Below are 16,429 nucleotides of genomic sequence, written 5' to 3'. Positions count from 1 at the left end.
TGAGTGATTGATTGATTTATATATCATGTCTGTACTGGAGGAGTACGAGCGCGCGCCCAAGCGCCTGAAGGTCTCCGCTGAAGATGAGGAGGAGCTGGAGGAAGGCGAGGAGTCAGACTCAGCATCCGCGGGGCTCATGGGTGACGATGAGGAGGATGAAGGGCAGAGCAGAGCGCGATGGAGCTCCGCGGACAGGAAGGTCAGACCACAATCACTGTATTACTGGATCTCAGTCGATGTCATGCTCATTATTACTCGTTATGCATTCAGATTCATAGTGCTGCATTGACATGACGTTTCGTGCATGATGCCAAAACACTAAAAAGAGAGAAATGCAAGAGAAAACCATAAACAGGAACAGTTGCATGGATATAAATAAGACTAAATGCAGTAAAAGAGTCCAGTGTGAAAGAGAAGATCAGAAAACACAATCTCACTGACCACAAATCACATGTTACATGCATGTTTTCCTGTCTGATCTGATCATCTGAAGTGTCATGTCAAGAGCATTACATATGAATTTGTCAGGAAATCAGTAAGGTTTTCATTGCATGCAATATGAATATAGTTATAGAGAATTAAATTAAAAACAGAGATATAAATAAATAGGCTACCAAAGTAACACGTGTGCATTACGTGTATGCATAGTAGTATGGAAAATATCAAAGTACACTCTTAAAAATAAAGTTTTTAATGGCATCAATGGTTCCATTGCATTCTACGCAGGTTCTTTAGATAGTTTCAGTGTTCTAAGAACTGATTTTAAGAACTGATCACTGAAAGGTTCTTTGGGGAACGAGAAATGGTAACCATCTTTATTTTTAAGAGTATGATTTTACCATCTGATAGTAATGTGGTACTTCGTTTGTTCGTTTATTTTACCCAAACCAACTGTTTAATCGGCTATGTGTCGACCTAGTAATGATTTCCCTACCTAGGCAGCGTTTGATATGCATGTGATTTGTCCACGGCCCACTTATGCACACTATAATTTAAAAATAACCCAAGTTGGGTTGAAAATGGACAAACCCAGGGTTAAATTTTTGCCCATTGTTGGGCAGTTTTATTGAACTCAACTATTGATTAAAAATGACTATATGTCTGGCTTACCAAAATCAGACACATAATTACTAGAAGCTACAATAATAATCTTATTAATAAGCAATTTAATGAATGTTTATAGTTTCATTATCATTCATTAAACTTAAACATATTAGTAAATGTTAATTTCCAACATATTTTGGGTTCATTTTAGGTCAGCCATATAGTCATTTTTAATCAATAGTTGAGTTAAATAAAACTGACCAGCACTTTGGGCAAACATTTAACCCTGGGCTTGTCCATTTTCAACCCAACTTGGGTTGTTTTTAACCCAGCATGTTTTAGAGAGTATGATTTTACCATCTGATAGTAATGTGGTACTTCGTTTGTTCGTTTATTTTACCCAAACCAACTGTTTAATCGACTATGTGTCGACCTAGTAATGAGTTCCCTACCTAGACAGCGTTTGAATATGCATGTGATTTGTCCATGGCCTCTTATGCACACTATAATTTAAAACAACCCAAGTTGGGTTGAAAATGGACAAACCCAGGGTTAAATTTTTGCCCATTGTTGGACAGTTTTATTGAACTCAACTATTGATTAAAAATGACTGTATGTCTGGCTTAAAATGAACCCAAAATATGTTGTAAATTAAAGATTAGACACATAATTGCTAGAGGCAACAATAATAATCAAAAGGTGAACATTTATTAATAAGCAATTTAATAAATGTTTAAGTATTATTCATTAAACGTATGTAAATACTTTGGGTTCATTTTAAGCAAGAAATACAGTCATTTTTAAACAATAGTCGAGTTAAATAAAACTACCCAGCAGGTTGGACAAACATTTAACCCAATCGCTGGGTTTGTCCATTTTCAACCCAGCTTGGGTTGTTTTTAACCCAGCATGTTTTAGAGAGTATGATTTTACCATCTGGTAGTAATGTGGTACTTCGTTTGTTCGTTTATTTTACCCAAACCAACTGTTTAATCGTCTATGAGTTCCCTACCTAGGCAGCGTTTCAGTATGCATATGATTTGTCCACCGCCTCTTATGTACACTAAAAATTGCTGGGTTGAAAATGGACAAACCCAGCAGTTGGGTTAAATGTTTGCCCAATGTGCTGGACAGTTTTATTTAACCCGACTATTCATTAAAAATGACTATATGTCTGTCTTAAAATGAACCCAAAATCAGACACATAATTACTAGAGGCAGCAATAATAATCAAAAGCTGAACATTCATTAATAAGCAATTTATTGTTTATTATGTTTCATAAATGTTCATTTATTAAACATATTAATAAATGTTAATTTCCAACATACTTTGGGTTCATTTAAGCAAGTAATAAAGAAATGTTAAAACAATAGTTGAGTTTAATAAAACTACCCAGCAAGTTGGACAAACATTTAACCCAATCACTGTGTTTGTCCATTTTCAACCCAACTTGGGTTGTTTTTAACCCAGCATTTTTTCGAGTGTAAGTGTCTTGAATGGGTCGGTCCATCTCAGGCGGTCCAGTAGCATTTGTTTGACCATTTTTAATTAATCCTATATTTTGTATTAAAATATTGCACTCTGTCACACTTTCTCGCCCCCATAAAAATATGAATAGAAGCATTAAACTTACATAAAAACCTCCTAAAAAACAACATCCTGTTATAAACATCCTAAAACCGATGCAATAAGACTCAAATTCTGTGTCTACGGAACAAAAATGTGCAAAATGTTTCTGTATCTTCATGCAACTTCTTCAAGGAGTTTAAGGATCATCCTAAACCGAGATGCTGAGCTTTCTGCAAACATCCGTATAACCCAAGATTTCTTGTGCAATGTGACACAAACACAGCCATTGTGGTTAAACCAAGCAAAATACACAACTGTTGGTTTTGCAATGCCAGTGCAATCAAAGACAAACTAAAAGTGGTCAAACAAGCATCTTTCATTTTTGAAGCACTAGAATAAAGTCAGTTTTATAACACATGTCAAAGCAGCTTTACAGAAATCATGATGTTTGTTTATTACATCTTCATGCCGTATAGTTGCATTTCTCAGATTAGAACTGGACGATAATATAGTTAAATTTTGGGATGATACAAACAATCAATCGCTTGTGAATTTCTATATAGCATATATCGTGATGAAAAGACCCTGGATGTTTCAGAGCGACATTTACCTTTTAAAATGTACACAGTACTGTTAGTAAAGGCTCCTACAACACACACACGACTGAGTAAACATCATCCGTCAGAAGAGTGTCTGATTGACTCAATTAGAGCTGATCACATGATGTATTAGTGCGTCGGACACACTGCAGCTCTTCGTTTGATTCAGACTCAAACATTCATAATGCATTTCAGGCAATATTGCGATTAAACCTTACCTCATGCAAACTTTGATCAAATTGACGAGATTAAGCTCATAATCCTAGCATCCATATTTTTAGTCAAATATGTGGCGTATGCCGATTTTAATCAGGCGTAAAGACTTTAATTGCATCTCTTTTTTAGCTAATATTTAAAATAATGAAAATTGCATGCAAGTGAAGAGGTTTGCTCGTGTCATGCGAGTACTTCCTTACTCTGATTATTGTAAATAATCACACTGTAAAGTAGTCAATGTGTGAGTAAAGAGTGTCAGATAAGATTGTCCGAATTGTGTGGAAATGTTTGACACCTTGATATGGCTGTGGGTTTGATGGTTTATAAATTCAGATCTGTGAAGTTATTTCACATGGATGATCTTTATTCATCATTGGTGTGATATTTTTAAAAACTAGACTCTAGTTACCATAAAAGGTGACAATGAGCACAATCATGAGTGAGTCATTTATGAAACGGTCTCATTTTAAACGAACAGCAAATTAAAAATAAGCTCATCCGGAGGACAGACGGAGCGCTGGAGTTTATTCTGTGCGAGCGGTGATGGGGTTTTTAATATTTTGAGCATCTGGTACAAGTGTTTGCGCATTAAATCATAATGGAACCATGTTCCTGTCTAATTATTATAATTTCATATGTATGCACCATTAAGCAGTAATCTACTATCTGAATCGCCAGAATTTGAATGAATAAATTTATATACTAAATAAATTAGTATAGAATATTAATAGTATATAGTAAAATATGTTCATAAAATCATATAGTGAAAATCATAAAAGCATGTTTTTTATTGAATGAATGCAAGGAAGAATAATATTTAATCATTTATATGCACCTGCATGACAGGAAACGTTTTACTAAAACATTTTAAAATGTTTATGAAAAATTTTAAATGTATTGTCAGGACTTTAATGAGTAATTGTGCATAAAATATAACAGTGTTTGCTCCACATCTAATTTATAATTGACTCCTTTTACTTTATTAGTGGTGCATGTTCCTGATTTAACTGTGTATGTGAAAATCATATAATCAAAAGCATGTTTTTTTTTTGTTTTTTGTTTTAATTAAAAGGAAGAATAATATTTCTTCAGCTAACAGGGAACATTCTGTCAAGGTTTTCTCAAAGTTATGAGCAAACGTTCTTACAGTAACATTAAAAGAACATTAATTCAGAGTTATCTGGTCTTTAATAATGTGTTTGTCTAATGTTTTTTAAATGTAGCTTGTTTTAGAACGTTCAGAGAACATTCAAAAGTAACATTCCAATAATGTTTGAAGAATGATAAAATGGAATGTTCACTGAACATTGACATATTTTTAAATTGTTTTTAAAAAAACAGGACTTTTTGAACGTTTGGAGAACATCCAGAAATGACATTCAACTCATAACTAATGGGAACGTTAGTAAAACGTTCTTAGAACTTATTTTTGTTAGCTCGGTTTACTTTTTACTTTTATAAAAAAAATACCTCATCTGTGAACAATAACACGGTCACATTGTTGAATCAGAGATTCGTCAGAACTTTAATGAGTCATTTTCAAGTCTCAAGTCTCAATTTATTTATAAAGCACAATTAAAAACAACTACAGTTGACCAATGTGCTGTACAATGATGTAAAAGACTTATAAAAACATGTATACAAACCAAGCAAACATCAGACAACAAACAGCATCACAAGTCATAGGCCTTAGTGAAAAAATATGTTTTATATTATACATAAAATATAACAGTGTTTGTTCCACATCTAATCTATAATCAACTCCTTTTACCTTATTATTGGTGCAAGCTCCTGATTTAACTGTGTGTGTGAAAATCATAGTAGTAAAAATAATCAAAAGCATGTTTTTTTTTTTTTTTTTTTTAATTAAATAAAAGGAAGAATAATATTTCTTCAGCTAACAGGGAACATTCTGTCAAGGTTTTCTCAAAGTTATGAGCAAACGTTCTTACAGTAACATTAAAAGAACATTCATTCAGAGTTATCTGGTCTTTAATAATGTTAACACAGAATGGATGTTTGTCTAATGTTTTTTAAATGTTGCTCGTTTCAGAATGTTCAGAGAACATGTGTGAAGAATGATAAAATGGAACGTTCACTTAACATTTACATATTTTTAAATTGTTTAAAAAACAGGACGTTTTGAACATTCAGAAATGACAATTTTATGTTATAACGTTCAACTCATAACTAATGGGAAGTTTAGTATAATGTTCTTAGAACTTAACTTTTGTTAGCTCAGTCTAATTTTACTTTTATAAAAAAATACCACATCTGTGAACAATAACACGGTCACATTGTTCAATCAGAGATTCGTCAGAACTTTAATGAGTCATTTTACATAAAATATAACAGTGTTTGTTCCACATCTAATCTATAATCAACTCCTTTTACCTTATTATTGGTGCAAGCTCCTGATTTAACTGTGTGTGCGAAAATCATAGTGGTAAAAATAATCAAAAGCATGTTTTTCCTCAAAGTTACAATTGTACAGTAACATTAAAAGAACATTCATTCAGAGTCTTTAATAATGTTAACACAGAATGGATGTTTGTCTAATGTTTTTTAAATGTTGCTCGTTTCAGAATGTTCAGAGAACATTCAAAAGTAACATTCCAATAATGTTTGAAGAATGATAAAATAGAATGTTCACTTAACGTTTATATAACAAAAAAATATTTAAAAAACAGAACCTTCAGAGAACATTCAGAATTTACATTTTCATAATAAGATTAATGGGAACATTAGTAAAACTTATTTTTGTTAGCTGGGTCTACTTTTTACTTCTGTGAACAACAAAACAGTCACATTGTCTAATCAGAGAATGGAATTATATTTTTGTAGCATTAATGCATTATTTCAGATATGTTGTGAAGCTTGTTTCATGTAGATTTTAATATGATCTTCAGCAACGGTATCCGTTCATGTGCAGTTATTATTCACATAGCAGCTCATTCAGTGGTATTATTGTGATCACACATGTGTGTGTGTGTGTGTGTGTTTTCACAGTCCAGACGCTCACAGAAAGACAGACAGATATAATGGCTTCAGTATTTTGCCCAGAGCGAATGGCTCGGCTGCGAAGGAAACGTTCCTATGATGATTTGAATACTAAGTGGCTTTTATTGGCCGCTTTAAATGTCACTCATCACTGTCTTATCTGAGCGATAATTGTTCATGTACTTTCAGCAGACCTGAGCTGAACCTCACACGCTGTCCTGATAACACCCGTGTGTGCGTTCTGGAGCAGATATTGTTTCCCGTGGGGTTTATTGATCGATTGATTGACTGATTGATTATCTCTAAACTCTCTGGGAATTTCTGGCCCGTCTGTGCCGACGGCGCCGTCACCTTTTACTGCCAGAGATACGCGGACATGACAATGAAATCAAACGCTCTCGGGTGGGCGGCAGCAGTGTTATCAGCGTGAGCTTGTGGGAGAGAACGACACAGGAGATCGTTCTGGAATCAGTTCACATCCATTATCTGCCCTTTTTAATGTGTATGCAAACTGTCGGCGTGTCTTTGTGTCTCGGGTGGGCGGCAGCGTCTCTGGAGTCTGTACAAGCCGTCTGGGATCTCAGCGGGGTTGATGGGAGATGAAGGACGTCTGTAGGGCTAAATGGGGTCACCTGACCTGCCCAACTGGCAAATGAGCCATTGATTTGAATATGTGTCATGTTGATATGAGACAGATCTGTTCTGGATTGTTTTGTCCTGCTGATGGATTCTGGATCTGGTTTTTGATGTATGATAGACTTTGCTGTAACATTGTAACATTTAATGCAAGACACTACAAGCAAAATCATTGTTTGTTTTTTTCATGCATTTTTTTTGTATGTTTGTTGACAGCATTTTCTATGGAAGCTTGTTTCCGCCACTAAATAAAAAAATTAAAAAGGTAACTGCGACTCTCAGAATCTCACAATTCTGACTTTTTTTTCTCAGATTTGGAAGATTTAAATTCGGAATTGTGTTATAAAGTCAGAATTATGAGTTATAAAGTCAGAATTGTGTTATAAAGTCAGAATTGCGAGATATAAAGTCAGAATTGCGATACATAAAGTCAGAATTGTGAGCTATAAAGTCAGAATTGCGAGATATAAAATCAGAATTGTGTTATAAAGTCAGAATTATGAGTTATAAAGTCAGAATTGTGTTATAAAGTCAGAATTGCGTGATATAAAGTCAGAATTGTGATACATAAAGTCAGAATTGCGTGATATAAAGTCAGAATTGCGTGATATAAAGTCAGAATTGTGATACATAAAGTCAGAATTGCGAGATATAAAGTCAGAATTGTGTGAGATATAAAGTCAGAATTGTGAGATAAAGTCAGAATTGTGAGTATAAAGTCAGAATTGCGAGATATAAAGTCAGAATTGCGAGATATAAAGTCAGAATTGTGATATAAAGTCAGAATTGCGAGATATAAAGTCAGAATTGCGAGATATAAAGTCAGAATTGTGTTATAAAGTCAGAATTGAGAGTTATAAAGTCAGAATTGCGAGATATAAAGTCAGAATTGTGATATAAAGTCAGAATTGCGAGATATAAAGTCAGAATCGTGAGATATAAAGTCAGAATCGTGAGATATAAAGTCAGAATCGTGAGATATAAAGTCAGAATTGTGAGTTATAAAGTCAGAATTGTGAGTTATAAAGTCAGAATTGTGAGTTATAAAGTCAGAATTGCGAGATATAAAGTCAGAATTGCGTGATATAAAGTCAGAATTGTGATATAAAGTCAGAATTGCGTGATATAAAGTCAGAATTGTGATATAAAGTCAGAATTGCGTGATATAAAGTCAGAATTGTGATACAAAGTCAGAATTGTGATATAAAGTCAGAATTGCGAGATATAAAGTCAGAATCGTGAGATATAAAGTCAGAATCGTGAGATATAAAGTCAGAATTGCGAGATATAAAGTCAGAATTGTGTTATAAAGTCAGAATTGTGAGTTATAAAGTCAGAATTGCGAGATATAAAGTCAGAATTGCGTGATATAAAGTCAGAATTGTGAGTTATAAAGTCAGAATTGCGAGATATAAAGTCAGAATTGCGAGATATAAAGTCAGAATCGTGAGATATAAAGTCAGAATTGTGAGTTATAAAGTCAGAATTGCGAGATATAAAGTCAGAATTGCGAGATATAAAGTCAGAATTGCGTGATATAAAGTCAGAATTGTGATATAAAGTCAGAATTGTGATATAAAGTCAGAATTGCGAGATATAAAGTCATAATCGTGAGATATAAAGTCAGAATTGTGATATAAAGTCAGAATCGTGAGATATAAAGTCAGAATCGTGAGATATAAAGTCAGAATTGTGATATAAAGTCAGAATCGTGAGATATAAAGTCAGAATTGCGTGATATAAAGTCAGAATTGTGATATAAAGTCAGAATTGTGATATAAAGTCAGAATTGCGAGATATAAAGTCATAATCGTGAGATATAAAGTCAGAATTGTGATATAAAGTCAGAATCGTGAGATATAAAGTCAGAATCGTGAGATATAAAGTCAGAATTGTGATATAAAGTCAGAATCGTGAGATATAAAGTCAGAATCGTGAGATATAAAGTCAGAATTGTGATATAAAGTCAAAATTGTGATACATAAAGTCAGAATTGCGTGATATAAAGTCAGAATTGCGTGATATAAAGTCAGAATTGCGAGATATAAAGTCAGAATTGCGAGATATAAAGTCAGAATCGTGAGATATAAAGTCAGAATTGTGATATAAAGTCAGAATTGTGATATAAAGTCAGAATCGTGAGATATAAAGTCAGAATTGCGAGATATAAAGTCAGAATTGAGTTATAAAGTCAGAATTGTGAGATATAAAGTCAGAATTGCGAGATATAAAATCAGAATCGTGAGATATAAAGTCAGAATCGTGAGATATATAGTCAGAATTGTGAGATATAAAGTCAGAATCGTGAGATATAAAGTCAGAATTGTGAGATAAAGTCAGAATTGTGTTATAAAGTCAGAATTGTGTTATAAAGTCAGAATTGCGTGATATAAAGTCAGAATTGTGTGAGATATAAAGTCAGAATTGTGTTATAAAGTCAGAATTGTGTTATAAAGTCAGAATTGCGTGATATAAAGTCAGAATTGTGTGAGATATAAAGTCAGAATTGTGATATAAAGTCAGAATTGTGTTATAAAGTCAGAATTATGAGTTATAAAGTCAGAATTGTGTTATAAAGTCAGAATTGCGTGATATAAAGTCAGAATTGTGATACATAAAGTCAGAATTGCGTGATATAAAGTCAGAATTGCGAGATATAAAGTCAGAATTGTGTGAGATATAAAGTCAGAATTGTGATATAAAGTCAGAATTGTGTTATAAAGTCAGAATTATGAGTTATAAAGTCAGAATTGTGTTATAAAGTCAGAATTGCGTGATATAAAGTCAGAATTGTGTGAGATATAAAGTCAGAATTGTGATATAAAGTCAGAATTGTGTTATAAAGTCAGAATTATGAGTTATAAAGTCAGAATTGTGTTATAAAGTCAGAATTGCGTGATATAAAGTCAGAATTGTGATACATAAAGTCAGAATTGCGTGATATAAAGTCAGAATTGCGAGATATAAAGTCAGAATTGTGTGAGATATAAAGTCAGAATTGTGAGATAAAGTCAGAATTATGAGATATAAAATCAGAATTGTGTTATAAAGTCAGAATTATGAGTTATAAAGTCAGAATTGTGTTATAAAGTCAGAATTGCGTGATATAAAGTCAGAATTGTGATACATAAAGTCAGAATTGCGAGATATAAAGTCAGAATTGCGAGATATAAAGTCAGAATTGTGATATAAAGTCAGAATTGCGAGATATAAAGTCAGAATTGCGAGATATAAAGTCAGAATTGTGTTATAAAGTCAGAATTGAGAGTTATCAGGTCAGAATTGCGAGATATAAAGTCAGAATTGTGATATAAAGTCAGAATTGCGAGATATAAAGTCAGAATCGTGAGATATAAAGTCAGAATCGTGAGATATAAAGTCAGAATTGTGAGTTATAAAGTCAGAATTGCGAGATATAAAGTCAGAATTGCGTGATATAAAGTCAGAATTGTGATATAAAGTCAGAATTGTGATATAAAGTCAGAATTGCGTGATATAAAGTCAGAATTGCGTGATATAAAGTCAGAATTGTGATACAAAGTCAGAATTGTGATATAAAGTCAGAATTGCGAGATATAAAGTCAGAATCGTGAGATATAAAGTCAGAATCGTGAGATATAAAGTCAGAATTGCGAGATATAAAGTCAGAATTGTGTTATAAAGTCAGAATTGTGAGTTATAAAGTCAGAATTGCGAGATATAAAGTCAGAATTGCGTGATATAAAGTCAGAATTGTGATATAAAGTCAGAATTGCGAGATATAAAGTCATAATCGTGAGATATAAAGTCAGAATTGTGAGTTATAAAGTCAGAATTGCGAGATATAAAGTCAGAATTGCGAGATATAAAGTCAGAATTGTGATATAAAGTCAGAATTGTGATATAAAGTCAGAATCGTGATATAAAGTCAGAATTGTGATATAAAGTCAGAATCGTGAGATATAAAGTCAGAATCGTGAGATATAAAGTCAGAATTGTGATATAAAGTCAGAATCGTGAGATATAAAGTCAGAATTGTGTGAGATATAAAGTCAGAATTGTGATATAAAGTCAGAATTGTGTTATAAAGTCAGAATTATGAGTTATAAAGTCAGAATTGTGTTATAAAGTCAGAATTGCGTGATATAAAGTCAGAATTGTGTGAGATATAAAGTCAGAATTGTGATATAAAGTCAGAATTGTGTTATAAAGTCAGAATTGCGTGATATAAAGTCAGAATTGTGTGAGATATAAAGTCAGAATTGTGATATAAAGTCAGAATTGTGTTATAAAGTCAGAATTATGAGTTATAAAGTCAGAATTGTGTTATAAAGTCAGAATTGCGTGATATAAAGTCAGAATTGTGATACATAAAGTCAGAATTGCGTGATATAAAGTCAGAATTGCGAGATATAAAGTCAGAATTGTGTGAGATATAAAGTCAGAATTGTGAGATAAAGTCAGAATTATGAGATATAAAATCAGAATTGTGTTATAAAGTCAGAATTATGAGTTATAAAGTCAGAATTGTGTTATAAAGTCAGAATTGCGTGATATAAAGTCAGAATTGTGATACATAAAGTCAGAATTGCGAGATATAAAGTCAGAATTGCGAGATATAAAGTCAGAATTGTGATATAAAGTCAGAATTGCGAGATATAAAGTCAGAATTGCGAGATATAAAGTCAGAATTGTGTTATAAAGTCAGAATTGAGAGTTATAAAGTCAGAATTGCGAGATATAAAGTCAGAATTGTGATATAAAGTCAGAATTGCGAGATATAAAGTCAGAATCGTGAGATATAAAGTCAGAATCGTGAGATATAAAGTCAGAATTGTGAGTTATAAAGTCAGAATTGCGAGATATAAAGTCAGAATTGCGTGATATAAAGTCAGAATTGTGATATAAAGTCAGAATTGTGATATAAAGTCAGAATTGCGTGATATAAAGTCAGAATTGCGTGATATAAAGTCAGAATTGTGATACAAAGTCAGAATTGTGATATAAAGTCAGAATTGCGAGATATAAAGTCAGAATCGTGAGATATAAAGTCAGAATCGTGAGATATAAAGTCAGAATTGCGAGATATAAAGTCAGAATTGTGTTATAAAGTCAGAATTGTGAGTTATAAAGTCAGAATTGCGAGATATAAAGTCAGAATTGCGTGATATAAAGTCAGAATTGTGATATAAAGTCAGAATTGCGAGATATAAAGTCATAATCGTGAGATATAAAGTCAGAATTGTGAGTTATAAAGTCAGAATTGCGAGATATAAAGTCAGAATTGCGAGATATAAAGTCAGAATTGTGATATAAAGTCAGAATTGTGATATAAAGTCAGAATTGTGATATAAAGTCAGAATTGTGATATAAAGTCAGAATCGTGAGATATAAAGTCAGAATCGTGAGATATAAAGTCAGAATTGTGATATAAAGTCAGAATCGTGAGATATATAGTCAGAATTGTGAGATATAAAGTCAGAATTGTGAGATATAAAGTCAGAATTGTGAGATATAAAGTCAGAATTGCGAGATATAAAGTCGCAATTACCTTTTTTATTTTTATTTCCTGGCAGAAACAAGCTTCCATGATTTTCTGATTCATGAAGTGATAAAAAAGCAATTGTCTTAATGTATTGTGATTAATGTCTGACGAGATCTATTCGTTCACCTGTAGTGACTGGCCTTAAAAGGTTAGTTCACTGAAAATAAAAGCAGAATCTTTACTTCTGCACTTTTCTTTCTTTTGAGGAATCACAGTTTCCTCAGAGATCAACGTCTCCTTTTGTGCCTCACAGAATAAAGGAAGTCATACAGGTTTGGATTGAGTAAATAAAGGAATTTGTGCTGAAACACTTCTGAAGGCATTGAACATTTACATTCTTCTTGATGTTTTTCGCTCAGTGGATCTGTTGATTCAGATGTAAGTTAGTAAGAATGACGGCAGCCGTAAACAAAACAAGCGTGACGAGCTGAAAGCGGGTCAGTTGAATGGATTGTGTTATGCTAACAATCTTGCCTCATTTATTTTCGACTTCTGCTGCTGCCTCTCAGAATAGTGTCTTACACAATCGTGTGTGGTGTGTAGTTCTCTTTGGATGACATTGCATGTCATTTCCTGTTAATGCTGCAGCAGTAGTTGTTTCTGTCATTGGTTTGCAGAGGAAACATGATTCTATCAGTGTGCTGCAGCCACATGGGTGTTTTTAGGGCGTGAGCGTTTCCTAAGTTATGTATATATATATATATATATATATATATATATATATATATATATATATATATATATATATTAATATATAATATATGATTTTTGACATCGGACATTTCATTCTGTGTTGGTGCTGCCACTAACCCCAAGAGAGCAGTTGTCATGTTTAGGTATGAACCTGATTCACAAACAGTCTTTTCAACCACACAGTATCATTATTTCTGTCTTATAATAATTAAAATGATCACAGAAGTACTGGATAAACGTTTATAGTTCAGATATAAACACTGATGTCTACAGTAGCGATCAAAATAGAGTAAATCTTTTTTGAAATGACATTGATGCTTCAAATAAAGGTTGTATCATTACATTGTTACACCAGTAGGTGGCGACAAGTGACTGTTAAATAAATGTATTTTTTCATTGAATCATTCATCAAAAGATTTGTTCAAAAATAGTGATTCATCCAATAATGAAATAGGTGAAGTCTTTACCGCTGCGTCTCATTTCGGAGGTCGCATTTGAAGGCTGCATACGTCATCAGGGATGTCTTATTTAAGAAAATGAACTGTAATAAAATTGACTGTTATTCCTTGTGAGGTGTAAAATACTGCCATTTCTTTCTTATTTTGCAATCTTACAGTTACTTTTCTTAAATGAGATGACCTTGTTGACGTATGCAGCCTTCAAATGCGACCGCTAGAGAACACAGCCTTCGAAATGAGACGCAGCTTTCGAGTGAGTCATTGAATCATTCATTCAAGAGATTTGTTCAAAAATGCTGATTCATCTAGTAATGAAACAAGTGAGGGATTTATAATTGAGTCATTGAATCATTCATTCAAAAGATTCATTCAAAAACACAAGTGAAACAAGTGAAGTTTTTGTGAGTGAGTCATTGAATCATTCATTCAAGAGATTTATTCAAAAATGCTGATTCGTCCAGTAATGAAACAAGTGAGGTCTTTATAAGTGAGTCATTGAGTCATTCATTCAAGAGATTCGTTCAAAAACACAAATAAAAACGAGTGAAGTCTTCATGAGTGAGTCATTGAATCATTCATTCAAAAAGATTCATTCAAAAATGCTGATTCATCCAGTAATGAAACAAGTGAGGTCTTTATAAGTGAGTCATTGAGTCATTCATTCAAGAGATTCGTTCAAAAACACAAATAAAAACAAGTGAAGTCTTCATGAGTGAGTCATTGAATCATTCATTCAAGTGATTTGTTCAAAAACACAAGTGAAACAAGTGAGTCTTTATGAGTGAGTCATTGAATCATTCATTCAAGAGATTTGTTCAAAAACACAAATGAAACAAGTGAAGTATTTACGAGTGAGTCATTGAATCATTCATTCGAAAGATTCATTCAAAAATGCTGATTCATCTAGTAATGAAACAAGTGAGGGATTTATAAGTGAGTCATTGAATCATTCATTCAAGAGATTTGTTCAAAAACACAAATGTAACAAGTGAAGTCTTTATGAATGAGTCATTGAATCATTCATTCAAGAGATTTGTTCAAAAACACAAGTGAAACAAGTGAAATCTTTATGAGTGAGTCATTGAATCAATAATTCAAGAGATTTGTTCAAAAACACAAGTGAAACAAGTGAAATCATTATAAGTGAGTCATTGAATCAATAATTCAAGAGATTTGTTCAAAAACACAAGTGAAACAAGTGAAATCTTTATAAGTGAGTCATTGAATCAATAATTCAAGAGATTTGTTCAAAAACACAAGTGAAACAAGTGAAATCTTTATGAGTGAGTCACTGAATAATTCTTTCAAGAGATTCGTTCAAAAACACAAATAAAAACAAGTGAAGTCTTTGTGAGTCATTGAGTCATTCATTCAAGAGATTCGTTCAAAAACACAAATAAAACAAGTGAAGTCTTCATGAGTGAGTCATTGAATCATTAATTCAAACCAATTTTTAAAAAATAGTTCTTTCAAATTAATTAAATAGACTGCAGCAATTAATATTTTGTCTGAAACTGTAGTAAATTAAATGTCTGTTCAGAATCATGAAACAATCGTGATCTCTATTTGAAACAATAAGTATATATATATATATATATATATATATATATATATACAAAATAATTATATAAATAAATAATACAATTAATAAATAAATATAAAAATATAAAAACTATATATATATAAAAATAAATCTATAAAATAATGCTTATTATTATTTACTTCAGCATCTCAGTTAATTTAATGAAATCATATCATCCTCTATCGCACATAAAATGACCTTTGACCTCTCTGCTCTCAAGATATCATATTACTCATGGAAAATCCTCATCAATTAAGCATTCTGTGTTAATGTAGATATGTGTGTCATATCATAGGCCGTGAAGCTGAAGAGCGATCTGATGTGACAAACGCTGCTGTGAAGCTCAGATGTGTGTAAATCAGTGAATGTGTCAGTGGACGTGTCACTGCAGTCATAAAGCCATTCTCAGCGGCTGCAGATCTCTGTGGTGCGATTCATCTGTACTGTTTCCATGTTCACTGGTGCTTTCAGACAGCTTCGGTGATGGTGTGGGCGGAGCTTCAGTGATGTTGTGGGCGGAGCTTCAGTGATGGCGTGGGCGGGGCTTCAGTGATGATGTGTTGAGATGTTTGTGACAGCAGCGTCAGGCTCAGATCAGACTCGAGTCTGAATCAGCAGAAGAACAGCAGTCTGTAAAGAAGGAAGTGATGCAGGAAGTGTTTTAGTATTAATCACCGTTACACAGGATGTTACACTGTCATTGGCTGAATAAAAATAACAAACTAGGCTTGAATTTAAAATAAAAAAGTCTAAAAATCGTTCTTTTCTTTCCTTCCTTCATTTGTTCTTTCTTTCTTTCTTTCTTTCTGTACTTCTTTTGTTTGTTCGTTTGTGTTCTTTGTTTCCTTCCTTCCTTCATTTGTTTTCTTTCTTTCGTACTTGTGTTTGTTTGTTTGTCTGTCTGTTTCTTTCTTTCTTTCTTTCTTTCTTTCTTTCTTTCTTTCTTTCTTTCTTTCTTTCTTTCTTTCTTTCTTTTTGTACTGTTGTTAGTGTGTTTGTGTGTTCTTTCCTTTCTTCCTTCTTTCTTTCCTTCCTATGAACTTTATTTATTTGTTCCTTCTTTCCCTCTTTTTCGTAATTCATTTGTTCTTTGTTTGTTTGTTTGTT

The 16,429-nt window shown here is 32.6% G+C and overlaps 1 protein-coding gene across 3 annotated transcripts in view; it reads left to right on the top strand.

The window, feature by feature from the left end:
• The window catches only part of LOC137021362 (heterogeneous nuclear ribonucleoprotein L-like), a 52,868-nt gene that overhangs the window by 132 nt on the left and 36,307 nt on the right, over positions 1-16,429 (top strand). For 2 of the 3 annotated variants that reach the window (XM_067387690.1, XM_067387689.1), the window contains exon 1: positions 1-199. This exon is cut by the window's left edge and continues 132 nt beyond it. In XM_067387690.1, the coding sequence (XP_067243791.1) occupies positions 26-199 (174 nt within the window). In that variant the 5' untranslated portion in view covers positions 1-25. Of the gene's footprint in view, positions 200-13,898; positions 13,994-16,429 lie in introns of all 3 variants that reach the window. The other variant, XM_067387692.1, reaches the window with a different exon arrangement.

Source organism: Chanodichthys erythropterus, chromosome 6 (genome assembly GCF_024489055.1).
Source record: "Chanodichthys erythropterus isolate Z2021 chromosome 6, ASM2448905v1, whole genome shotgun sequence".
Taxonomy (NCBI): Eukaryota; Metazoa; Chordata; class Actinopteri; order Cypriniformes; family Xenocyprididae; genus Chanodichthys; species Chanodichthys erythropterus.
The sequence above is the reverse complement of the archived record's forward strand: the minus strand, read 5'-3'. Positions and strand labels throughout refer to the sequence as shown.